Source organism: Dermacentor albipictus, chromosome 1, assembly GCF_038994185.2.
Source record: "Dermacentor albipictus isolate Rhodes 1998 colony chromosome 1, USDA_Dalb.pri_finalv2, whole genome shotgun sequence".
Taxonomy (NCBI): domain Eukaryota; kingdom Metazoa; phylum Arthropoda; class Arachnida; order Ixodida; family Ixodidae; genus Dermacentor; species Dermacentor albipictus.
Window position 1 is genome coordinate 149,051,289 of NC_091821.1, and position 27,289 is coordinate 149,078,577.

The following is a 27,289-nucleotide window of genomic DNA, read 5'->3' on the forward strand; positions in this document are numbered from 1 at the left end:
CCGAGGGGCCCGATTTTTATTAGTCATATCACGAGCAGCCAACAAACACTGACACCAAGGATAACATATAGGGGAAATTACTTGTGCTTATTACATGAAGTAAAGAAACGATACATTAATGGAAATTAAAGTGGATGAAAAAACAACTTGCCGCAGGTGGGAACCGAACCCACAATCTGCAATTTTTGTAGCTATTGTGAATTCGTCTAAGAATAATTAAGGCTGCATGCCAATCAATGTCAGTCATACAAATGGAGCATTTATGCTGTCGACGTGTATTTCATTGGGAAGAACTAGAGTTAGGTCAAATTATTACAACCTTTGCACGATGGACTAATGACATTCAACAATCAAGCAGTCGGGAATTAATACATTTACAGTACATCATGAGTGTTTTTTTCAAGCTCCGTCTCCTGTGAGGCATATCTACCATTTTCGTGCAAAGCCCTCCTGGAAGGCGTATTGACTGTGCATGCATGCACGCACATATCAAACTCCGTGCGTATATAGACGCAATGCATTGAAGATGAATATTTATTAAAATTCAAATTAATTATTTCTGCCTTGGTAAAGGTATAGACAGCGGAGTCGCAGAAAAAGCTGTCAGATACAGCTGGAAAGCCGCAGCCCCCTTTCGCTTGGCAGCGTCTTCACAGCAAGACTTTTAAAACAAAGCTAATTGCACAGTGTAAAACAGTTATACAATAATGAGCAAGAAGAAAAGGAAACAAAATAAGATTATACAATATTTAAACAATATTCACAAAAAGTAAAACAGAACCTACGTGGTAACAAACATAACACCCAAACTACTGTTTGACGCATTGAAGAGGTCAAAATTATTATATATATTAGCTATTACATATTCGTATAGAGCTACCAATCCCTGCAAAATCTAGATGGCTGGTTTTCATTACACACACACGTATTCACACGCACAACACACACACACACACCAAGAAGGAAACAGCGAAAAAAGAAAGAAGAAGAAAGGAAAAGTATGGGCAACCGCGGTCGTCTGGCGCCGTCGCATCTCCCTCTCCCAGAAGGAATCTTGGGGGACGGGCGATCCTCTCCGTCAACATCAGCTCCCACCAGCGAGGACGGCGCGAGGAAGCGAAGCGGGGCAGGCGCAACGCCGCCCGCTCGTGGGGCCGCAGGCGGGGCGGCAAGGGCGCGAGTTCCTGCCAAATGCTGGATGCCAGCTCGTTTGGCCTCTCGACAGCTTAGTGGACTAGTTGGTGCATTTCTGTTATCGTGGACTGCGCATATAAACGCAAACTACACAAGGTAACATGGACAAGAGCGCAAGCGCTTTCCATGGAGTGGAGCCGCCTTGTCTCGCCGTTCAGAATATATGGGTACTTGTAAGTGGCATTTTAATTTTATGTAGTGTAGTACATGACCGCCTTTGTCAAGTGAACAAAACTCGCTTTGTATTGCGCAAATGGTTTTGCAATGTATATGATGAACTCCTTGTTCTTGTGTTGTTTTTCTGGCAGGAAGAAAAAAAGAAGAGCTTTATATGAGAACGGACCAAGCGTTCGAGAGTTGGGACAAGGAAATGTGAGTAGTAGTTTCATATATATATTTTTAATATTATTTTTTCGTCTTGTAAGCGTGGCGTACGTATTTTCCTTCATTTTTTTCTAGGAAACATTGGAACGACACTGCTTAAATTGAAGCATGGTGTGCGAATGACCTGCTACACTCGGAATTGTTATCACCATTCGCGAAGAAATCAGGTAAGACGCTTGTCTGGTTGTCATTGCGGAAAAGTCATAATTAATTCGAAGTCGCTTTTGTTCCCACAGATGAAAAAAGAAAACTGTAAATACCCAGTACTGTACGATAAACGTCTGGTGTATTGCAGGTAAGAATGGATTGTGTGTAGCACTTCTCCGCATATGGACTTGAGTAGCTCTAGGAACAGCAGACAAAGAGGCATGTACGTGAAATACTGTGGACAGCCGGTATGTATAAGTTGTTCCTCAATTGTTCTGTTGTCACATTTTCATAGTTTACGTGTGAAAATTTGTCACTGCAGTCTCGACGTTGTGTAAACCTATATACTTTGATCTCGTGGCTCTTTGCTTGCTACTTTGTTTGTGCAACCATGTGTTGTGGTATTCATTGATTGCGTTGCCTGGATGTATATTATTTGCAACTATATTGCTAGCCAAGTCAGTAAATCGATCCTTCCTGTCCTCATGTTTGCTTGGACAGTTCAAAAGCGTGAATCACGGCGCAGAAGTTCAACGCACTAATTTTCACTGGAAGTGCACAGTATGTGTCTATACATACATGTGCAACGGCGAAATAATAATTTTGTCTGTGGCTGTGCCAGGATCAGGATTTCTTGCACACAAATGTGAAAAAGTCCACTAAATTATCTGCATGGTTCACAGAGTTATTCATTATTATATTATTTGTTTGTTCATTTGTTTCAGTTTATATGAGCACTGTAACAATATCCAAGCTTCACTCTCGACGGGGACAGAGAAATACCGGATGCTGTACCGTTCAGAGCCAAGAACATGGAACGGCTGAAAAAGAGTCTCCAAGGCAGTATGCGAAACTATCACAGCAGACCAGCGCCGTCCTTTAGCTGTATCGTACTATTTCAATGAACAAAGACTGCTTGCAAATTGCTAACACTGCTGCACGAAAAAAATAATGTATTTTATGATTGCAAAATAAACCCCTAAAAGAGAAAACATTGCGTTCACGTGTTTCTTTTGTTGGGTGTTACGTATTTATACTAACGAGTACAGATAATAATTAGTGGCGTTTAATTATGTTCTACATGTAAATTATACGTGCATGTCGCGTATATTAATTGTCAGCGCGAGTCAAATGCCTCTAATAAATTCTGTATATTGCTGACCTGAAAACGTAACACGCAGCAAAAAAAGAAAAACCTGATGTGTTTTTCTAACATATAATAAAAAAAATGGCTGTGGCTTAGCTAAGGTTAAGCCCAGGATGCGAAGCATACTAGCCTTTATTTTCGTTGTTGAACCACTGTTTAGCCTGGTGAACTGCTGTTGCTTGGCTATATTTGGTTCGGCTAGACGAAGAAACAACTCATGCAGGCGAGCGCACGAGCTGAGACCCGGCTATGTAGCTACGCGGCCGCAAGCGAGCGCACGAGTTGAGCCTCCGCTTTTGCAGCTGTTATGACGTCATATGGTAGCTACGCGGCCGCGCGCGGCGCAGCAAGGAAGAACGTGGTTGTGCGGCTAGTATGCTTCGCATAAAATAAAGAAGAAAACGTCCGCACCCAGTCGATGGCCAACGGCAAACCGGTGCTAATTACGAAATGTTGGGTCGTAGTCGGCCCGCGTGCAGTGTGCACTCGGCCACGTCGGCTACAGTGGTCGGGCCTGAGGCCAGTGTCAATCCCCGATGCCGGCTCCCCATTGTTACGGCTGGCGTCTAGGACCTCGTGCAGAAAGGACTTTCTCCCACCATGCCTCGTCAAAATGAAGCGTGACTTCGCCTGTTACGGTAGGCACCTCGCGCAGAATGGACTTTCATCCACCATGCCTCGTCGAAATGAAGCGTGACTTCCTAATTCGCCATGGTCATCTCGAGTGTCTGCCGGTCTGGCGGAAGCCCCGCAGTGTTTTCAGACCTCTTTTGTGTGTGTGTGCGCGCGACTTTAGAGGGACCCTTTCCTCGATCTGTCAAGCTCTACAAGAGAACTACCGCGAACCAGCAACGCCCAAAAGAGAAGGACAAGCGTCTGCGATTCCCGGACCTGAGGCTTGGTATAACCGGAGACGAGACGCCCTCCTCCTTGCAGCAGGCTCGGTATAACCAGAGTTTCAGTATGACCAGAGAAGGAGGGGCCCTCTTTCCGCGAATCAGACTCTGTGCCGGTCACGTGACGTCGACGGAAGCAAGACCCCTCCCACGATTGTAGAGAGCCTATTTAAGGGGCTCCGAAATGTACCTTTAGATCATTTCATTCTCTTCTCATCATCTTTCATCAACCTTTGAATAAACTGTGCAAGTTTCACACTAGAAATCGTCTCGTCCTTGCCCGGTCGCCATGGTCTACCGGATGCCTGCAGAGCGCCGACAATGCCACGCTACCCAACAGTAACGTCGGTCGAGCTTCGATAGGCAGGCGTCGCTACAACTCGGCAGCAGTACGCTACGCTACCGTGGAGAACGCGACACCGTCGGGTGCCGAGGTCGAGCCAACCGTTTTGCAGTCGGCCAGAGACGTTGGGCCGATTTTGTAACTGGGACTTTCTGTTGCTTGGGCGATCCACACGACCACAGATTACACTGTCTCCAGTATCGGCCTGCTTTTCATTACGTCCTCTCAGGAATCAGCCCACATTACTCAAGCTAGAAGCCAACTGAACAGATGTGCCAAACACTGGGAAAGAAGGCATAGCAAGCTTCGTTTTACCAGACGAATTATGTGCTTTAAGGCATATATTTGTTGCACTGATGATATTTAGGCACCGTTTGTTGTTTCACTGGGTAATTCCGCAGAAAAAAGTGCCGGCCACCAGCACATCTCTAGGAGTAACATTATAATAATAATAATAATAATAATAATAATAATAATAATAATAATAATAATAATAATAATAATAATAATAATAATAATAATAATAATAATAATAATAATAAACTCTTTTATTATTTCTATAAAACTTAATACATTCATCAGGCCTACCAAAGCCACATTGGGCTTGACTGGCAGAGCGTTACAGGCAGCATACGAACTGTTAAAATACCAAGGGGAAAAAAAGAGAAAAAGAAGAAATACAGGGAAGCGATAAATGTATATACACACACTGCATGATACACACATTATACGCATCTATAATACATGTATACGTATATGCACACATACAGGTTTGAGAAGCGCATCTGGCGCGTACAGTTATCACCATGCCACACGATTAGTTTGCATGGCACAATAAAAATGAGTAAATGATTATAAACAACAGAATGAGTAAAAAAAGAAGAAAACGGAAATGCTCCATGAAACCTTTGCGGAAACAAACTGTCTCGTCACATTTTTGACTAAAGCCACTTTTTAAGCGTAACACAGGAGGAGCTAAGTGAGGTTTATTTCTTTATATATTATAACCGCTCAAATCCGCACATTTTAGTGCTTTCTTGAGCTTGTATTTTGCACGTTAGCACGTTAGAAGGTAAATAATTAAACAACGCAGGAACATGGTATTCGCGCATTCTTTTGCGCTATTTTGTTGCACAACGAGCTATTTGATAACGCCATTTTGGTCTAAGGCTACAGGGAGTTACATAAGGTGCAGTCTTGGTCACAAAACTTGAACCCGCTGTGGACGGCCGGGGAGCGGCTGCGCTCCGCTATCGCGGCGCTGCCGCCGCCGGCGCGCGCCGCTTCTCGCTTGCGCCGAGGATAAAGAGGGCGAGGGAAGCATTTCTCTTACTCTCAAGCATCCTTTGATAACAGCGCTCGTGAAAAACAAGTGCCGCGTTCGTCCTGCCATCTGCGAGGTCGTCTTGCGGCCGCTGTGGTACGGCGCTTCGTGTGAGTAAATGCGCTCGCCTGGGCAATGTTGCCCGGCTTCCATGCAGCGCATTATAAAATGGTCCTAATCATGGAATTTACCTATTACAATTTTATCCTACACATTCAAAGGCGAGAGCCTTCGCATTATGATTTTATATGGACATGCATTTTGATTGTGTTTCGGAATGCGATGGAAATAAAAGATAAAATATAAACTGACATCTCTCAGTGCTGTCTAGCGTTGTTCCAGGTTTTATTGTAATATGCGGGCAAGTCAATCATCGTTCGTTTAGAAAAGACCAGAAGCAGTAATTTCGACTACAAAGACTCGCTTCGGAAATGGCCGGCCTGTAAACACTGTTACAATATTTCAAATACGTTGCCCGCACGAGTGCGTTTGGCGTCGAACTTCTTTAATTAAAACCACAGTGAAATTATGGAAACTTTTCGGGACTAGAAAAAATTTGCCCTGCCTGAGTAGCCGATTGAGTTAGACCCATTCCCTCGGCATTTTGGGAAATTCGCATTACTTGGCCTTTTTTGATATCTTCGTACACAAGGCTAGGGTGGCTAGAAGGGGAGGTGTGAATACCGGTGGCACTTTCCTTCGGGCGCGCGTGACCCCCTTGCGCACCGATGCCACCAGGGGGAATGTGGCGCTGCCGCTCGCGGCGGGGGACTCGTAGCCGTGCTGGCCTGCGCCTCCGCTGTCAGTTGGTCTCGGCGCCCCTTTTGGAGTGTTCCTCGCGACAATCCGTAATTCGAGGGCGAGATACAGTCGGCAGCGAAAAAAAAGACGGAGCTTTGTGCCCGGATGTGATACTGGGTGCAAGAAAACCTCAGAAAAGGTATCTCTTCCGTGCCCCTGCCTGCAAACAAGCGTTCGCCAAACGTGATCGAGTGGTCCCAATGGTCAGGCCAGGCTCATTGAAGCTATGACGTCGAGGTTCCCTGCAGAAGCCATGAGGTTATTTTAACATAGTTTTTCTCTCAAAATGGTGCATGATTGTTCTCTTTGGTATTTCAGACGGGGCAGCAAGAAAGAGGCCACCCTTGATGAAACTCTTCCGTTTCTTGATGAATGGGAGGCTCACTCCAATGGGCTCGGCTTTCTTAGTAACAGTACTTCTGGGGGGCTGACGATGACCATCCATTCAACAAAACACCTTCTAAAGTACCTTACCGACAATGCTGACATCATGTACATGACGACTTCGAAACTGAGCCAAGACCGCCTAGAGCAATGTTTTGGCGTTGTGAGACAAGCGAGTGGGGCAAACAATCATCCTACCCCACCTCAATTCATTCTAGTCATAAGGTATGTATACGTGCAAGCTTGGTAAACAGTACCAATGTTTTGCAGAAGTTCGGCATGCTTAAGTAACAAATGTTGCTTGTGCACATCCAGGTGTCTTAGCTTCTAGAGCCTCACAAGGAGCCCCAAGGACGGCAATGTGTCTTCGGATGTCCTGGAGTTATCTGTTGATGAGGTGCTGGCTGAACAAGAAAGCCACAGTGAAGACAGCGTGAAGGCTGTGCCAACAGATGCCGTGCAAGTGGCTGTGGACCACCAAAATTATGTATAGAGCACCGCAGCGACGCACGGCTTAAAGTTTATTACATTGCAGGTTATGTGGCGAGAAGGCGTGTTTTGCCCACACATTGTGAAGACTGCAAAGCAGCATGTCTTAGTGATAAAGGCAATATCCCCAGAGAACTTCCATCAGAGGCATCCAAAGAGCGGGACCTTGGGGGCATTTTATATCCCCCAGAATCGTGCTATAAGCTGGTAAATGCCCCTGAAAAGAAACTCACTCGTTCATTCAGTGTAACACGCTTGCATGCCAAAGCTGTGGCCGAAATATTGCAGTCAATTCGTGATATGCCAAAAATTCGTTGCCTGGACCATTCTGCTACCCTGACAGCCTCAGTTACACGTTTTTATTGCCTCACAAGGATTCACTTTTTGCATAAAGGTGTCAATCAGCAGGGCAGTGAGAAGAAATGGAAAACACTGAAACCGTGTGTGTTGTAAAGTTTTCACTATTTTTTTCCTCACTTGTAAATAAACGATTTCATGACAAGATCTGTTGCTTCACTGTCTGCAGTCATGGGAAATTGCTTATATGAGCGTCAAAATGACATGCTACAGGTGTGCAAGTGCACACAGAAAGTGGCTTGTAAATACGTCGAGACGAATTATCAGGTAATGTCTCTTAATCTGGAGACATTACCTGATACGCATAGGGTGATTGACTACTGTGCGTGACTACGTCATAGGGTGATTGCATAGGGTGAATGACTACTATGCGTGCGTCACGCATAAGCTAGGCGATTGATTGACTGCGCTGATCTATAGAGGACGACGGTCACATTTTCAGGGAGGCGAAATGCAAGGCGCCCGTGTGCCGTATGATGCCAGTGCGCGTTAAAGAACCCGAAGTGGTCGAAATTATTTCGAAGCCCCCCACTAGCCCTTAACACCCTGAGCCGCTTCACGAAATGTGCACAGACAAAACGCGTTTGAATCTCGATACAGTGCGAACTGGGCCCGTAAAATTTCACAGGAGTAATGATGTGGTCTGACGTAAGATCGTTTTCATTATAAATATTTATTCTTTGACGCTCGCAGAAAGCCCGGGATATCTGAAACGGGCTCACTTTCACTTCGGTTCTAGAGATGCAGCCGACGCGAGGCTGGCGAGGCGCTCATTTCGGCTGGCTGCTTCCCGCGCCTTAGCGTTCCTGTACATGCTCCCGCAGGGAGGAAGCATATACAGGAACACTACCGCGCCTCGGTCAACAGCGCCGCCCCGCGACATCGGTGCGCTGTGGGGTCACGTTTTCACCTTCTTGTTCATGGCAGCCGACGACGCAGAAACGCTTTTTCGAGGCTGAGCTAGGTCTTTCCGGATCGGCGTCGCCGATTACTTCTGCTTCCAGCATTACGTCTCACGGAAAGTCCGTTTTCGTTAATCTATAGGCTGCGACGAGCTCGCAGCGTGGTCGGCGTGGTCTGTAAGAAGTGACGAGCCTTTTTACACTCGCAACAGGGCAGAAAAAAGTGCGAATCGACGCAAAACTCGACCTACAAACGTGCTTCGCCACAGCCAGGGCTCAATACGACCCAAGCTGATACGACCCAGATGTCGTTTCCCGCGCCGCCACCACGCGCCGCTACTATACCTCAAACTCCAGGGCAAGACGCCCATAGGGCCCACTTTCATGCACACATGAGGCCAGGGGTGCTTCTCGACATGCATGGCGGCTGCACGGCCGCCATTATCCGCCATGTTGACTCTCTGCTTGGTTTTGGAGAGCTCACGTGCCTTGAAATTTGTGCCGGGAAACAGAAGTTTTGCGAAATGTCATTTTGCGTTTTCATCAAGATGACGAAACGTGACGTGGAGCTGCAAATTTTATGGACTAATACATTTTTTTGGTCCTTGGCAGATATATTGTGATGTTAGCGCTTAAAAAAGAATGTGAGCAGTAGCGTGCAGAAGCCAGTGCAATGCATCTGCAATTGCGCGAATATGTGGTGGCGATCCAAAATGTGCGCCATGCCAGCTTGCTGATTGGCTGAAGGAATATCTCATGAGGAGCGTCACAGGAAGGGCTGTTTCGTAAACGTCATTTTGACGATGCCTGACGTTGCGCTGGGCCGCCATTGCTGAGATTTTCCGCCATAAATTTTGCTGCGACGAGCCGCGCGAATTATGCTAATGAGCAGCCATATGCAATGGCAGCCGAGAGGAATGCGTATCGCCACATTTCCCCCGTCGTTTGGCGCCACAAAAATCTTTTGTTCATAACGCGTGCTCATAGTATTTGCATCGCTCTCGGGCGGTGTTGGCATTTGTGTTTGGGGCCATCATTTTTTAAAAGAACGCATTTATACGAAATAATATTGGTTGAAGATTGCATACTTTCGGCAATATGTTGTCTACTTTTCACTGCTGCATTTGTATTGTAATCAAGATTAATGCCTTTTCGCACAATCAAAAGTTGTAAGCAACAAAAAGGCCGTGGCAAAAAGTCGGCCAGACGTCTCCGGCCGACTGCAAAACGGTTGGCCCGACTTCGGCAACCAAGGGCGGCCCAGCTTTGGGGATTGACATTGGCCTAACGTCGGCCGATCGTCGGCAATCGATCTAGGCCCGACCACTGTGGCCGACTTGGCCGACGGCGTCCCATACGAGGGCCTACCAAGGTTTTAGGTACGTAGTCAGTCGGCCAGCCGTAAGGCCATTCTATTTGGCCAACGCAGCCGAGCGCATGCCACACGCGGGCCAGCCATGGCCCTGACGACAATAACGGTCGGCATTGCACCGGCCCGGTGCTGAAAGCCGACGTTGCTTTTGACGCCCCGAATAATCGTAGCTTTTGCATCATGCATGCGCATCATGCATCATGCTTGTGTGGTGGCCGGCATAGAAGTACCACACGAAAGCGAACGCTTTTTTCTACTTTTCATGCCACGTACATGCCAGGCAAAAGATTCTTATACAGGTCTTTATTTCTTGTATTTGTCTTAAATTGGATATATACACCCACACGTTCACAAGTTTCAAACACTAGTTCATGGTGGGCTTGAAGCTGGGTCACGGCGCCTTCTTTCGTTCCGGCCTCCATCCCTGTCAGCTGCTCCAATTAACCAGCGTTTTGCGACTCCAGCCACTGATGCCAGTGAAGCGTCAGGGAAGGTGCTCCTCACAGATGCTGCAATAAAGCGGCACATATAAGAAAGCTGCCCCCGCTTTATAGTTCAGTTGGTGAGTCGCATTCCATTTGAAGAAGTGAAACAATCAAAAAGATCATAAGCCAGATATTCACGAAACATTAAAGAAACGACAACAAAGCAATATTAGGGACGTGCAAATCAGTATCGAAGCTGTCAGGAAGAGTGGCTGGACGACACAAATCGTGTAAGTACCGGATAGTTGGTAATTTATATGTCGTTAGCAATAGGGGGAACTGAACACGGAACCATAACAAAACACGCATACACAGTGGCTACTGTGTCGATAGGTAGCGCGGCTATTTACACCACGATAGGTCTTGTTGCTTCCCGTGAGCACTGTATGAAACAGCTAAGTTGAAACGCGGAGACAAAGAACGCGCCGGAGCCCGGAGCGCCAAGCGGCACAAGGAGGTGAATAGGTAAATGTCTGGAGAGGCAAGAGGGGAAGCTTATGGCATGATACATATACTTGCTGACATGATGGCAACGATGATAGGTCTATGTTTTGCAGAAAACAGTTAGCATACATGGGTTAAAGCAGAAACAGCATATATATTATATGGTGAAGCAAAACAAACTCCTCAAAAGCAGTGGCAAAATATGGACGCCGCAAGTAGAACTCACTTACTACGGCATTATTTTGTTAAAGAAAATGCTAATACTGTACGCAGCAAGATGCAATAAGCAGCAGCTTGTTTGAATGAAGAAAAAAAAAAAACTAAGTATGCAGTTGGTACCGATGCTCGCAACGTGCACTAGAAAGCTGATTGTTATGCCATATTTCTTACTTAGAATGAGATTCGTGATGTCCATGAGCTTCACGAAGGCGTGCTTCGTCCCCTGCGACCCTTTCCAGCTGAACTGCAGTGCAGCTTCATTTGTTAGTATGCCCTGCAGCATAGTGCCCACGGCACGACCGGTGTCCGTTCCTCCGTATCTGTAAAAAAAGTTCACCTGCATGAACCAGCGCACGTAGAGTTAAACCAGACATCCAAATACGTGGTTATCGTGGTCTGTAAAAAATAATGGTTAGGATAAGAAATATGATCGCTCTCGTTTTAAATGTTTTAACCACATAAAACAAATATATCTAGAAACAGCGTTCTATGACAGAATGGCATATGGCTGCGGTATTGTATGAATGAAAAAATGAAAATCAACCAAATATTAAACATGAATACATAGTTTCTCTAAAAAGAAAACACAGCATGTCACTCACCATCTGTTCCATGCGGGAATCTGAAGCTAAATATTCCTCTAAGATACGCTTCAGAGCCGCCCAAGGAAACATGAGGACAGGAAGGATAGGTTTACTGACTTTGGTCGGAATATCAGTGAAAAAAAAAACAACAACAACATCCAGGCAGCGCGATAAATGAATACAATACATAGTTGCCCAAACAAAATAGCACGCAGACTGCCACGAGACAAATGTATAGGTGTACATAACGTCGAGACCGCGGTGACAAAGTATTACACGTAAACTACGAAAATGCAACAAAATAAAAATTGAGGAAGAACTTACATATGGGCTATCCGCAGGGTTTCACATACGTGTCTTCTTGTCTGATGTTCCTAGATCTACTCTAGTCCACATGCGGTGAAGCGCGCCACACACAATCCATTCTTACCTGCAGTTGTTTCTCTCTCTCTCTCTACCTGCAATGCACCAGACGTATATCATACAGGTATTTACAGTTATGTTTTTTCATCTGTGGGAAGGAACGAAAGCAACTTCTAATTAATTATGACTTTTCCGCAATAACAACCAGACAAGCGTCTTACCCGATTTCTTCCCGAATGGTGATAACAGTTCCGAGCGTAGCAGGTCATTCGCACACTGTGCTTCAGTTTAAGCAGTGTCGTTCCAGTGTTTCCTAGAGAAAAATTAACGAAAATACAAGACGAAAAAATAATATTCGAAATATATGCATGAAAGTACGTCTCACATTTCCCTGTCCCAATTCTCTCGAACGCTTGATCCGTTCTCATGTAAAGCCTCTTTTTTTTTTCTTCCTGTCAGAAAACCTAAGCCCAAAAACAAGGAGTTTATCATACGTTGCAAAACCATTTACACAATACAAAGCGACCTTTGTTCACTTGAAAAAGACAGTCGTGCATTACACAACGTGAAATTAAAATGCCACTTACGAGTACGCATATCTTGAACGGCGAGATACGGCGGCTCCACTGCGCACGGAAAGGGCTTGCGCTGTTCTTGTCCATGTCACTTTTGTGTAGTTTTCGTTTATATATGCGCAGTCCATGATAACAGAAATGCACCAACTAGTGTACCAAGAGACGCGGAACGAGCTGGCATCCAGAGCTATTTGGCGGAAACTCACGCAACTGCTTGCGCCCCCGCGCCATTTGGCGGAAACTCGCCTGCGCCCCTGTGAGCAGGCGGCGTTGGCCTGACGAAGAAAAAATAGACAGCAAGGAAAGCCCCGTTTCGCTTTCTCGCCCGTCCTCGCTGGTGGGAGCTGATGCTGACAGAGAGAATCGCCCGTCCCTGCTTTCCAAGAACCTCTTCATTCCTTCTGGGAGATGGAGAGGCGACAGCCCAAGACGACCTCGGTTCCCCACACTTTTCCTTTTTTTTTCTTTTTTCAGGCGCTTCGATCCTGTGAGCGAGTTGCCGTTTCCTTTTGGTGTGTGTGCTCTGCACGTGCGTGCGTGCGTGTGTGTAATGAAAATCTGCGTTCTATATTTTGCAGGGATTGGTAGCGCTATACGAGTATGTATATAGCTTATGTGAACAATAATTTTGACCTCTTCAACGCGTCGAACAGTACTTTGGGTGCTATGTACGTTAGCATGTAGGTTCTATTTTCTTGTTTGGGAGTATTGTACAAATATCGTATAATCTTGATTTGTTTCCTTTTGTACTTGCTCAGTATTGTATACCTGTTATTACCGGGTGCAATTGTCTTTGTTTTAAAAGTGTCGCTGTAAAGGCTTTGCCAAACGAAAGGGGGCTGCGGCTTTGTCAATCTGTATCTGACAGCTTTTTCTGCGCCTCTGCTGTCTCTACCTTTACAAGGCAGAAATAAATAATCTGAATTTTAATAAGTATTTATCGTCAAAGCATCACGTCTATATGTGCACGAAGTTCGATAGGTGCATGCATGCATACACAGTCAATACGCTTTCCAGAGAGCTTTCCACGAAAATGGTAGATATGCTTCACACGAGACGGCGCTTGAAAAAACACTCATGATATACCATGAATTTATTAATTCTTAACTGCTTGATTGTTGAACGTCATTCGTTAATTGAGCGAAAATTGGAAGAATTTGATCTAACTCTAGTTCTTCCCAATCAAATCCATGTCGACAGCAGAAATGCTCTATTTTATGATTTGCATTGATTGGCATGCAGCCTTAATTATTCTTAGACGAATCGACAATAGCTCGAAAAATTGCAGATTTTGACATCTTCACAATTCGCCTTCGTATAATCGCTTCTTTCACCCTTCCCAGAGAAAACATCTAACTGAAATGTTTCCTAGAACTGTACAGTCCACGAGTCGCCTGCGCTTAGTTCGTTTGACGATTTTTTTCTGCGCTGCGACAGGGCCGTTCACAATTACCGCGCCGTTCGCGAACAATTTTGCTTGACTCTTTCTGCAGTTCAGATGACTATTACGAGAACTGCCTAATGCAATATCCACTTGATTAAATTTTGTTCTCCGTTAAATAGTTATTTTCTCGATAGTTTAACTACAAAAGAAGAAAGCAATAATGAACGACACAATAGTGTTGCAAACATATCCGTTTTTGAAGTATTGAAATCTTGTGCTTTTTGGTAAGGCAAATGTAATACTTACGCGATATGTCTTCTTCTTGCGACTTGCACACTGGTCTCCACGTACTCTTGCTCTCATAATAGTGGTCGTTGCATGCGCACCCGCATATATGGCGAAAATAAATTTGATTCTGATTTCATTATTCACTCTAATTACTAGAGTTCTATCAGTCCAGAACAAAATACAGAACCATCCTTTAGCCGGAAGGTGATCTAACTGCCAGATGAACTGTCACTAACGTCTGTATGTGATGGTTGCTGTTTTTCCCCGTGTGATGAACCGCCGTCATCGCTTTTGTATAGCTGGTATATACTCTGTCATTATATATATTCGTCCTTCAACATTTGTTACGCAAAAGCAACAACAACAAAAAATTGCTGCCTCTCACTTCTTCAAAGCACTGCGCAGCCTGTCGGAACGCACTGGCGCGTGTGAACGCATGGCCTTAAGGTTCAATTTCAAAGTGTTGTTCAATTGCTGCCTGAACCACTCGTGAAGACCTTTCGTGCCCCGTTACTTTATTATTCTAGCTTTTCCTGTGACCGATGACAAGACATTAAATTTGGCGGCCTCTGCAAAACTAAGCTGCATCAACACAGCTTCTTAAATATACGAATTGGCTCAGCGGCTGTCGGACAGTGTGCATGGTCCCTTGTGGCACGTCACTAAAAAACCAATTAAACGCTTACCGTATATGCACAAAATGACGCGACCACTAATATAACATGAGAGGGGACTTTCGGTCTCACAAAAAAAAAAAACGATATATATAACACGAAGTGATGTCGCAAGGAAACAGGAAACGACGTAGAAAAGCGGGTGCTCGCAAAGCGCAATTTATTACTCGTTACTGCGAACTGCCGTCGCAAAATGCCGTGAAAGGACAAGTGCATGCACAATCACTCATTGATACTGCTGACTTCTTTGTCACCGTCGGCGATGACGGTTTCTGCCCCCCATGCGACCAAAGTTATTCGGCAGGCAGCACTTCAGACATACCCGTAATAGAATAAAAAACGGCGAAGGCACTGTGCGACGATTCTCCGGGCGACTTCGAAGGCCGCTCGCTTGGCGCGCCTGCACATCACCGCCGATCGTCTTGCACAAGGTTTCAATTAATACGCCGTAACCATGCTGATGCGGCACTAAGAGCGTTTTAAACCGGGAGGATAAAGGCGGCGCGAAATGAACAGTGAGAACTCCCAGCTCGCGCGCTCTTGCGCACGGTGAAATGTCAGCGTTAGATAAAGTAAAATAAAAATAGCACACGTTATGTTCATGTCACGAACCCGAATATAATGCGAGGCGCGTTCCAAGACTCGAAATTTCGGGGAAAAAACTTGCGCTATATTCGTGTAAATATTAAGTGCGCATCTCTCGTGTGTCGCCTCTTCTCTGGCTCACGCTGGTAGCAGCAAGTAAGGAACACCTCCTTTATAGTAATGTTATTTCATTACTTCAATGGTCAACTTACACCAGCATTCAGGCACTCTAGCTACGTGTGTCTCTGTGTGTGGTTGTACCCATTCGCTACATTATGTCATTAATTACAAGTACTCATTTAGGCGTACCTCGTTTATGCATTATGGTGTCTTTATCAATTAGACGTCATTTCGGATGTTCGGCGGTCTCGATTTGTCACATAAGTGCATCATAGCCCCATATAAAAACCAGAAAACATGTATATTCGAACGCGGAAACCGAAAGTTCGATCACGTCAAACGACTGTTTCTTTTTTTTATATATATGCCAGCTAGAAGTGCGGGATATCTACCGGACGTTCATATGTAAAATATTCACAATGAGACTTCCGACGGATGCGATTTCGTATACTGAGGCAGTACAGGCATGAGTCATATATTGTAATGACGAAGCTTTATTTTAGATGAGAACTATGGGTTACGTGGCCGCCTGCATGCAGCGCGCAGTCTGCCATTTGGGGAGTGGCGCCATTGTCGAGAAGGCCCTTCCTCTTGCGCAAGAGCGATATATGAAAACGCTATACGTGAAAACCTATAAAGTTGACAGCAGCAATTGATGGACAAGAAAAAAGAAACCTATATAATATTGCATAATGTAAGCCGTTACATGTTTTCAGCCAGAAACTTATAACTGTATTGTTACGTAGGAAGACGCAGACGAAAAGCTATGTACAAATGTATTTACAAGGAAAATACGCTGCGCTTGGCCAAGAGGCAACAGCCCGCGCTAGCTTCTAATCGTCGTCGTCGTCTGCACACTGCTGGCCTTTCGTGATCGCACATATTGTGCCGTAGCACTACCCCCGGCTGCAAAAGCGCCGTCCCGGAGCGACTAAAGATCGGACTCGGAAGCAGTGTAGTAGGCCTTGAGCCTACTGACGTGTACGACATCACTAGATGCCACAGGAGAGGACGAGGTTGAGCGCACAGGAGCAATTTCGTAAGTCACAGGCGTCACCTGGCGCAGCACGCGGTAGGGGCCTGTGTATCGCGAAAGAAGCTTCTCTGAAAGTGCGACGTGACGAGAGGGCGACCACAGGAGCACGAGCGCACCAGGTGAAAACTGTACGTCACGATGGCGGGCGTTGTACTGACACTGCTGAGTGGTCTGTGAGGCCGTAAGTCGAGCACGGGCAAGCTGGCGTGCATGGTCGGCGAGGGCGATGGCGTCGCGCGCATACTCGCTTGTTGAGACCGCAGCAGGAGGAAGTGCCGTGTCTAGGGGCAAGGTAGGTTCGCGACCGTACAGTAGATAAAAAGGAGAAAATCCGGCGGTGTCGTGCCGGGAAGAATTGTACGCAAATGTTACGTAAGGAAGGGCAATGTCCCAGTCGTGGTGGTCCTTGGAAACGTACTTGGCCAGCATATCGGTAAGAGTACGGTTTAACCGCTCTGTCAGGCCATTGGTTTGAGGATGGTATGAAGTAGTCAGTTTGTGTTGAATGGAGCAGGAACGTACAATGTCGGCGATAACTTTCGAGAGGAAGTTACGACCACGGTCAGTGAGCAGCTGTCGCGGGGCGCCATGCACTAAGATAATGTCACGCAAGAGAAAGTCCGCGACGTCAGTGGCGCAGCTGGTAGGGAGAGCCCGAGTGATAGCGTATCGGGTGGCGTAATCAGTCGCGACGGCTATCCATTTGTTCCCAGAGGATGACGTGGGAAAGGGACCGAGCAGGTCTAATCCAACACGAAAGAACGGTTCCACAGGTACGGTGATCGGCTGGAGATGACCGGCAGGTAGCACCTGAGGTGTCTTCCGACGCTGGCAGGGATCACAGGCAGCAACATAGCGTCGAACGGAGCGAGCGAGACCAGGCCAATAGAAGCGGCGGCGGACACGGTCGTACGTGCGGGTTACCCCAAGATGTCCTGCAGTGGGTGCGTCATGCATCTCAAAGAGCACAGTCTGTCGTAGATGTTTTGGCACGACAAGAAGAAGATCAGGGCCATCAGGGAGGAAGCTCCTTCGGTACAGAATGCCGCCCTGGAGGACATATCGGCGAACGGATGCGTCGGTAGGTGTAGAGCGCAGACGCTCGATGAGTACTCGCAGCGATAGGTCTCGGTACTGCTCATCGGCGATGTTAGCGAAGGCAGACACAGAGAAAATGCCGTCGGCGGTACTACTGTCGGCGTCGTCAGGCTCGTCTACCGGGTAGCGAGACAGGCAGTCAGCGTCCTTGTGTAGTCGGCCAGATTTGTAGGTGACAGAGAACAAATATTCTTGGAGGCGTAAGGCCCAGCGACCAAGTCTTCCTGAAGGGTCTTTCAATGAGCGGTAACCAACAAAGCGCGTGATGGTCTGTGACAACGGAAAAGGATCGGCCATATAAGTATGGGCGGAATTTCGCAACCGCCCAAACTAAGGCCAGACACTCACGCTCAGTGATGGAATAGTTGCGCTCCGCGGGTGAGAGGAGCCTGCTGGCGTAAGCGATAACACGGTCGTGGCCACGCTGGCGTTGTGCCAGTACTGCTCCAATTCCGTGACCGCTGGCATCAGTACGGACTTCGGTAGGCGCAGAAGGATCGAAATGGGCCAGAACGGGAGGCGTTGTGAGAATGTCGATTAGATGAGAGAATGCAGAGGCCTCGTTATCGCCCCACTGGAAAGGAGCGTCTTTTTTCAAAAGGTCGGTTAGTGGTCGTGCTATGGCGGCGAAATTCCTCACGAAACGGCGGAAGTACGTACAAAGGCCGATGAAGCTGCGCACATCCTTGACACACTTCGGAACAGGGAAGTGCGTAACAGCATGGATCTTGCCTGGGTCCGGTTGCACTCCGTTCGCGTCAACGAGATGTCCAAGGACGGTAATCTGGCGACGGCCGAATTGGCACTTCGATGCGTTGAGTTGCAGACCGGCTCGCCGAAAAACGTCCAGGACTGCTGAGAGGCGCTCGAGGTGCGTAGCGAACGTTGGGGAGAATACGATAACGTCGTCCAAGTAGCACAAGCACGTGGACCATTTGAAACCGTGAAGAAGGGAGTCCATCATGCGTTCAAAAGTGGCAGGAGCGTTACATAGGCCGAACGGCATCACCTTGAATTGATAAAGACCGTCGGGTGTTACAAAGGCAGTCTTCTCGCAGTCGAGATCGTCCACGGCAATCTGCCAATAGCCGGAGAGAAGGTCAATAGAGGAGAAATAGCGAGCACCATGGAGGCAGTCAAGGGCGTCATCAATCCGAGGTAGGGGATACACGTCCTTTTTGGTAACCCTGTTAAGGTGCCGATAATCCACGCAAAAGCGCCATGAGCCATACTTCTTTTTTACCAGCACAACCGGTGACGCCCAAGGACTACATGACGGTTCAATAATGTTCCTGGCCAGCATTTTGCGAACTTCTGCGTGAATAACTTGACGCTCAGCTGGTGACACTCGATACGGGCGGCGATGAATAGGAAGGGCATCGCCGGTATTAATGCGATGTTTGACAGCTGTAGTTTGGGCTAAAGGACGATCGTTAAAGTCAAAAACATCGTGGTAGGAAAACAGAACGCGGTAGAGTTCACGAGCGTGCTCGGAGGGCAAGTCGGGGGCAATCATTTTCCGTAAATCAGCGATGGTACAATTTGTCGACTGCGATGGTAGAGGAGTATCGGATGAAGTGTCGTCTACTGCAATGGATGCTACTGAGTGATCCTCGAATGAACAAAGCTGGGCCAAAGACATCCCACGTGGCACCACTTGTGTCGTCAAGCCAAAGTTGACCACTGGCAGGCAGACGGAATTCGCCGTAATAGATAAAACTGTATGGGGTACTGTGATCCCGTGTGTAAGGAGGACGTCTTGCATAGGAGCCGCGATGTAGTGACCGTCGGGGACTGGTGGGGATGACACTAGGTCAACGTAGGTCAGTGCCGAAGGTGGCAAGCGAACGAAGTCGGCGGAACTGAGGCGACTGGGGTGTGGTTCAGCAGGATCCAGAACAGGCAGGTCAAGTAGACCGGATCGGGGAACTCCAGCGACTACGACAGTGCCGAGAAATGTGCCCGATTCGATGGCAGTGGAAACAAATAGGCTTGTCGTCAGCAGTGCGCCATTCAGATGAGTTGCGGAAACGTGGTGGGTAAGAAGATGCGGGACGGGGCGAAATCGAAGAAGCCGGGCGGGTATCAGGGCGATGGGCCGAGCAGATGGTGTGAAGACCCATGTTTTCAAACTCCTGGCGGACAACTGCCTGGATCAGTGAGACCGTGACTGCAGATGCGTTGGTGGGACTGGAGTCGAAGGCAGCCGGATAGGCGGCCTCGATCTCACGCCGGACGATCCTGGTAACATCGGCAGTGTTGTTGGGACGAGGAGCGTCGGCACAGGAAGATGTCGCTGGGGTGTTGGGCAGACGGGCAAACTGCTGGTCAATACGTCGGCTTTTGGCGCGTTCCAGGCGGCGGCACTCTTTTATAACAGCATCGACCGTGGCTACGTTGTTGCAAACGAGCAAGTTGAAGGCGTCATCGGCAATGCCTTTGAGGATGTGGGAAACCTTGTCTGACTCAGTCATGTGGGTGTCAACTTTGCGGCACAGAGCCAAGACGTCCTGAATGTACGTGACATAGGGCTCTGTTGACGTCTGCACACGGCCGGAAAGCGCCTTCTGCGCGGCAAGTTGTTGACCGTATAGGGTTGCCGAACAAGTCTCGAAGCTGTGTCTTAAGTGAATACCAACTGGTGAGCTCATCTTCGTGCGTGCGATACCAAACTCGAGGTGTGCCACCGAGGTAAAAGACTACGTTGGCGAGCATAATAGTAGGGTCCCACCGGTTATTGCGGCTGACGTGTTCATACAAGCTGATCCAGTCATCGACGTCTTCCCCATCTTGGCCCGAGAATACGCCAGGATCACGGGGAGCGGGGAGAGTGATGTAGGTCGTCGAAGTGGCAGCAGGTGTCGGAGCCGGCGGAGTCGGGTTGTCGTCGCCGGGAGCCATGAAGGAAGGCTCGACGTACCGTCCACTGCGAAGCTCCGTGACGAGGTACAGGGAACGTCCACCTCCACCAGATATGTTACGTAGGAAGACGCAGACGAAAAGCTATGTACAAATGTATTTACAAGGAAAATACGCTGCGCTTGGCCAAGAGGCAACAGCCCGCGCTAGCTTCTAATCGTCGTCGTCGTCTGCACACTGCTGGCCTTTCGTGATCGCACATATTGTGCCGTAGCAATATTAAGCAAAGCTGTATAGGTAAAACTATACTGATTAAAAAAAATGTTGCTATTAAACTGTACATTTGTTGCGACGCACTATAGCGTATGCATCCATGTTAATTCTTCCGCATGCAAGTGCTTTTGTGGTGCTGCCTCGGGTGTGTTTCTGAATTTCTCATCTTGGGCTCAGATATAGATCGCACCGTTTATTCAAAATTTACTGACAACAGACACCGCTGGCGTCTCGGCCGCAAGCGCAGCCTACAGCTATGGTGGCTAGAGCCATACTACAGCGACCGAAAATAAAGGTTTCCCGCGCTTCGCCGCCTGCCTTCCCTGGTTGCGCACGTTTTGTATTTTTCTTTCTTCTTTTTCTTTCCCCTCCTAGCTCCATACTGCGGTTACCCGGCCACGCTACTCGGCCTTGGGCTCGGTCCTGTAACGCGCGTGCCGTTCGTTACTGGAAAGCACCGGGCTCGCAGCGTTAAAGAAAGGAAACGCATCATAAGAACAGTTTACACCCTTTGGAGTGCCCCTACTGCCACACAACGATAATCGTCATCTGCCTTGATGCGTTTCCCTGCGAGTCCGGTACTTTCCAGTAACGAACGTTCACGCGCGTCATCAACATGCATGATAGCATTGCCGACAGGAAATGCTATCATGCTGATAACGTGCTTGCCGTTCGTTACTGGAAAGTACCGTGCTCGCAGCGTTAAAGAATTCAAACGCATTAAGGCAGATGACGATTATCGTTGTGTGGCAGAAGGGGCATTCAAAGGGTGTAAACTGTTCTTAGGGTGTAATCGTTCTGCAGGCATTCCTGATAAAGTTGTTTCGCTCGCTCGCTTCGATGGAGTCTCCGGGAACCGGCTTCTTGGTTGAAAGGTAGGTAAACGTTGAGAGCAAACTATGTGAAATATGTTCTAATAGTGTTTGTATAACTAAATGGAGCGAATAGAATGAAGCCTCAATGCAGCGATCGCACAGATTTCCCATCGACCGACTGCGCGTCTGCATGCTTGACCGCACAGTTTCGGTTTCGCCGCGTGCGCGTTTTCGCACCGTGCCATGAGCTTTACCCAAGTAACCACGGATATCCGTGGGACGTCCACCATAAGTCCCAACGTCCATCCATCCGGATATCCAACACGGACGTCCGTGGGACGTACAGGAGAAGTCCATATCCTGTTTGGATGTCCGAAGGACATCCCACCGGGATGTCCATGGGACATCCCATTTTGAACGTCCGCTGGCTGTCCATAAATAGGCATGCCCAGGATATACACTAGTGAGTTATATATAAACTAGCATAAATATATTGCCGGAAATTTTAGTTTGTTCATATTATATTTGTTTATTTTTGTTCTCTATCGGACACAGTTCATTCTTTTTTCAAAGCAATATAAATATATTTCCAACTTGATATCAATTCTGCCCACTTTAACATCGCAGTATTAAAATACGATTTTTTTTTCTATCGGTGGGTCATACAAACAATTTGTAGTTTGCTTTAAAAAAAATGCTTGTGGATGACTAGCAGAATATATAAGCGCCCATTTGAAGCCACTTATTCGACCTAGAGCCAAGCACTCAAGTTATCCCTCATTATGAAAAGTTCCTGATCATAGAGTTTTGGTCCTGACCTCCGAACATGTAGGTTCAGGTTTATCATTGAAACAGGAAGTAAAACACGTTGTTGGGCTAGTTGGTGCATTGTATTAAGAAAAAAAAAGCAAAAAAAAAGACGGACACAGGAAACATACACAAGACAGGACTCTTCCAGCCTCTTTCCTGTCTTCTCGTATGTTTCCTGTGTGCGCCTGTTTTTGGCTGGTTTCTTAAAACAGGAAGTTGTCTGCAGTGTTCAATTGTGCATACAATAATATCATTATAGGTAACAAAAACAAATCTCAAAGGCTACGCTTTTGGTGGCTGCGTGCGTTGAAAGCGATTACGAAAGCTATAATGCGTCAGAGCCGCCATGCATTGACAGTAATCTCAAAGGCTATGTTTTTCTGGCGCCGACAGCTTTAGCAGAAACTAAAAACTCGGAAATCAGATACAAAATATTCCCAGAATAAGTAAATATTTCACTGTGTAATAATAGAATATTTTAAAAACCTATTTATGTTTGCGTAGACGCACGTGGAAGTGTTACAACCTTGGCAAAGCAGAACGCTGCAGTCATCCAATCCAATCCAAGCTCTAGCCATCGTCGCCACGCCATTTTTCATTCTGCGATCGTTTTAAGGGCAGCGGAGCAGCGTTTGTCACCTTCCGTGCCTGCCGAAGTCTCCTACTCAGCTACCAAGGTATGACAGCTACATCGATTTCTTTTTTAATTCGTTTGGGTATTGAAATGTGTTTTCTTCACAGGTGCCAGGATGCCTAGACTGCGGGAGAAGCCGCACGCGCGAAAAAGAGCGTCGCTGGAAACAAAGACGATATTCGAGGACTTCGGATCTCGCACCGGCAGCCAGCAGTCAACAGCTCGAGAATTCGCAACTCTAGAACTGTGCAGTGGCGCGCATACCCCGCACGCATGCATTAACATGTGCGTTCGGGCTGTCCCTGCAAACATTTGCACGCCTTGTGATGCTGGTCGCTGCACCGAGGCGACATCGGAAGTTCAGGACGGTGGTTGTGACACTACGCGCACTAAGGACAATGTGCCTTGCTTCCCTGATGGATATACTCTACGTGACGCTTCGGATGGTTCACTTCGCTGTGAGAACGGAACAGGATCCCTTAGGAGAGGTGTACGCACAAGTCAATGCGGGTTTTCTGGTAAGCAGGACCCCGGAGTCTACGTTTGCTTTAGCTACCGCGGACTCTTCATCGGCGCCCTTTGATTCTCCTGGCAAACAGCTTCTCCTGGCTAATGCGCTCATGATCAGAGCTGTAGCCGTCAGTAGCGGCAAGATCGCCTGCTGATCTCTACGAAAATAAAAAGCTCCTTTTAAAAAAGTGAAGAATATATTAGTTGTTTTTATCTACGAGTTTGTTTAATATCGTGAGAATATGGTCACTACGGCCACGGCGGGGACATTGTAAACGAGAGTACGCATTCAATGGTCAAGTGAGTTTTAATAATTGTAAGAACGCACTACGCCACGAGAAAGAGCTATTGTTTAAAGAAAGTGAAGAATATATTGATTGTTCTTCAGTAATAGTTCGTTTAGCCACGTCAGAATGTGGAGACATTGGGAACGAGAGTACGCATTTGACGGCAAGTTGACTTACGAGAACGCACTACGTCGCGAATAACATTTAAGCTGCAATACCATTAAGCATGTCCGTGTGGCACCCCGCGAATGACAAGTTTAAGGCATTAGCCAGTTAATGTCATTTTTTGTGCCCGTGTCGCAGAGTGCTAGTGAAGTGATGTAGTCAAGATTAATTCCTTCATGTCATTTCTGTTGCTTTCGCTGCTTAATAATGCTAATTGATGTGTTTTTGCTCTTTCTTTTTATTCCATGCTGCAAACTCAAATGTCAAAGCAGGGTGGGCAATAAGTATTTTTGTTCTGCTGTTCTCTACCTTGTTGTTGGGCTATTGAAATTGCAAGTTTTCTTCTTTATCCGTGTATTTATTTGTTCTTTGAACAGTACGCATATATCTGCTTATTGGTCTTTTTATGTATATGTATAAGGTGACAATAAACGTTTAATTGTATTTGGAAGTTGGTGTAAGTTCATTTCTCGTTTATTTAAAACAAGAATGCATTCAAGCATTAGACCAATGTAATATATATAATGGTCCGGTGCTTGAATGTGTCCCGGCCACTATTGTCGCTTCAAGGCATGTGTATATCTGGAATATCCCCGGGAAGACACACACACACACACGCACACACACACACACACACACATATATATATATATGAATAAATATATATATATGAATATATATATTTATATATACATATATATATATATATATATCCTGAACGTCCCCTGAATGTCCATGCTGGATGTCCGCGTCGGACGTACTACGGATGCCAAAGCAATTACCTTTGGATTTCCCAGGGACGTCCCTCGGACGTACGTCGGACATTCATGGATATCCCACGGACATCCCGAATATCCAGAAAGGACGTCCGTCGGACGTCGCCCGGATATCCGTGGTTACTTGGGTAGGCCGTAGAATATGAGCATTTGACAGAATACAAGCAGCCATTGTTGCGTGGTAGCTATCAGAGCTGTTCAAAAATAATTTCATTGTAGAGACTTCGACGCCTACGGGGACTGGGATGTGCCGTCGCGACGATTTAATCTTTATTTTTTTTTCTTCTAAATGCTTGGACGTTTCAGTATTAGTTCTCGAGTTGCGTCGCACTGTATGTTTATCGGTGTTCTCAGTGTGCGCTTTCCCGCTGCTGCTTTTTTGTAATCCAGTGCATTAATTCATAACGCAAACATGCCATGCTTTTTTTTTAATGTGCTTCTTACCGTTCCCTTTTCACTCCAGTGAACTTGCCAGTATCTATAGCATCGACAAGTTCATAGACCAAACCGTCATGACATTAGTCGGGCAGCGGACTCGGGCGAGTGTCTCAGTGCGCGTTTTCCGAACATCGCAGACCTGGTGCCGTAGCAGAAATCTTCCTCGCGTCTGTGCTTGCTGCATACCTGAGTTGTAGCCCATGACTGTTTTCCGGTTTTATGTTTCGTGAGCCAAGCTTCACGCAGCTTCTTGTTCTGCGGCTACGTGTGAATAAGGCTGACACCGGGCTCCGTTGCGTACGTCTGGCACAGCGGCACCGAGCAGTAGCCTACCATGCTGCGCGCCTTGTAAGGCAGCCACTACCTATTGTAGTGCTTTCAAGCGCTGTAAAGGAGACACTCGAAGCGGCAAAATATCGCCACTAAATGAGGACCGCAGCGTACGAGGGAATTTAAACTCTCGTTTTCAGCTCGCTTCGGCACTCCCGGAGCAGCCGACGCGGCCGCTATGTCCACGTGATCCCTAATAGCACGTCACGCCGATAGTGGCGCCAGCTTTTCCAGTGGTGGAGCTTGAGGCCAATAGTAACTCTATTTGAGCCATGGAGTTTTTGATGCATTCTATGATTTGAGCGGAAATGCGGGCTGGAAAAAACGGAGTGGACAGGATAGACGCTCACTTACAACTGAAGTTTAATGAAAAGATTTCCAGGTTGCGGAGGGCAGCACATGCGCACTCAGAACATAGAGTTAGTAGAACAACTCTAGAGGAAAAGCTGGGCCGGAAAAGTGGGAACCTCTAGGGCGCCGCCCTGTTGCTACTGGTCAATGTGGCCAGCGCAATTACTATTGAAAGAGCTGAGAACAAGTACAGGTCACCTTATGCTTTGTCATCTAAAAACGCATACCTGATGGCTTTATGAAGGTGGTACGTTAATATTAAGTTTACAGAAAGCGGTCGCTAAGTCCGTGACTTATGTAAATCACGATGTGCGCATTCTTGCAATAAAGGATGACGCGATTTTCGGTTTCGAATCTGTTTTTTGGATGCGTAGTAGTTTCGTTTAGGTTTGACATGCGATCGCGCGTCGACATCGGACGCTATGGCACACTCGTGCCTTATGAGCCACCGAAGCCCCGAAGTGGTCTGGCATATACCTTCACATGTAAGTAAACGAATGTATCTCCTTGTTGAGAATATCACGCGAGTAGGCATCTCTTGTGGTACATCACAATCGTTTGAGAAGCGTCACAGTAGAGCATTTCTCTGCATGCGGAGCGGCGTTTTTATTTGCAGGTTTCCCTTGTAGGAAATTGCTGGACAGGCGGACCAGCGCACCGGAATTGTACTGGCGAAGCCACAAGCAACTCAAAGAATCTGTTTAATTGTTGCACTTTGAACAATCATGCTTCTACAAAGGCCACAGCAGAAAAACAGCCTGATGCCGAGTATTTCTGTGCCACGAAGTAATCAAGAGGCGAGTGCCTAATGCGGACGAAATCGAGTGCATCGAGACTTAGAATGACAGAAAGCTGAGCTAGTTCATAAGGATTCATTATGCAAAACAGAGCTGAGGCATGCAGACAGGACACAAGAGTAGAGAAGTGGGCGGCGCTCGTGTTGTTTGCTTGTAAATACTCTACTCTTGTGTCCTGTCTGCACGCCTCACCTCCGTTTTGCATAAAGAGTGCATCAACCCACATATTAATAGCTTGGGCGTTTTATTAACTGTACAATATTTTCAACACTTCCTTGCATGCCATTTCATGTGGAATATCTTTTCTGGTCACAAATTTGTGCAGCGAATCTATTTGCATGATCGACTCCGGGCCTGTGGGACCGTTCACTTGCACTTGATGCTGAGTCTTTTACATGTATCCATAAACTGCAGATATGCACATCAAATCCCTGCGAGCATTTTCAAAATTCAATTATTTTCGACAACAGGCACATGTGCAATACTGACATAATCCCGAATACCACTAAGCAGCTGGGACACATTTTTGTTTACCATACTCGCAGGTAAAATAAGTACATCATGTGGACAGCTCCAGCTCATTTTCCTTAAGTCAGTGTGTATAAGGGTTATGCAAAAATATTTTTTTCTCGCGCACCGATTATTTTGC

At 46.8% G+C, this 27,289-nt stretch overlaps 1 protein-coding gene and 3 long non-coding RNA genes across 8 annotated transcripts in view; 3 read left to right on the forward strand and 1 right to left on the reverse strand.

Moving 5' to 3' along the window:
* Nucleotides 1-1,073: 1,073 nt before the first annotated feature.
* LOC135903053 (uncharacterized) lies at nucleotides 1,074-2,707 on the forward strand. Its single transcript, XR_010564697.2, has 5 exons — nucleotides 1,074-1,367; nucleotides 1,503-1,566; nucleotides 1,654-1,745; nucleotides 1,815-1,973; nucleotides 2,451-2,707. It is a non-coding gene; the product is annotated as an uncharacterized lncRNA (long non-coding RNA).
* Nucleotides 2,708-11,645: 8,938 nt separating this feature from the next.
* Nucleotides 11,646-12,615, reverse strand: LOC139055959 (uncharacterized). Its single transcript, XR_011512044.1, has 3 exons — nucleotides 12,423-12,615; nucleotides 12,057-12,148; nucleotides 11,646-11,930 (listed from the first exon to the last, which is right to left on the reverse strand). It is a non-coding gene; the product is annotated as an uncharacterized lncRNA (long non-coding RNA).
* A 10,267-nt stretch (nucleotides 12,616-22,882) lies between these two features.
* LOC135903052 (uncharacterized) lies at nucleotides 22,883-24,399 on the forward strand. Its single transcript, XR_010564696.2, has 2 exons — nucleotides 22,883-23,029; nucleotides 23,094-24,399. It is a non-coding gene; the product is annotated as an uncharacterized lncRNA (long non-coding RNA).
* Nucleotides 24,400-25,843: 1,444 nt separating this feature from the next.
* LOC135903000 (trifunctional nucleotide phosphoesterase protein YfkN) overlaps nucleotides 25,844-27,289 on the forward strand; it is a 102,473-nt gene continuing 101,027 nt past the window's right edge. For all 5 annotated transcript variants that reach the window (XM_065433333.2, XM_070527386.1, XM_065433332.2 and 2 more), the window contains exon 1: nucleotides 25,844-25,874. In XM_065433333.2, the coding sequence (XP_065289405.2) occupies nucleotides 25,859-25,874 (16 nt within the window). In that variant the 5' untranslated portion in view covers nucleotides 25,844-25,858. The remainder of the gene's footprint in view (nucleotides 25,875-27,289) is intronic.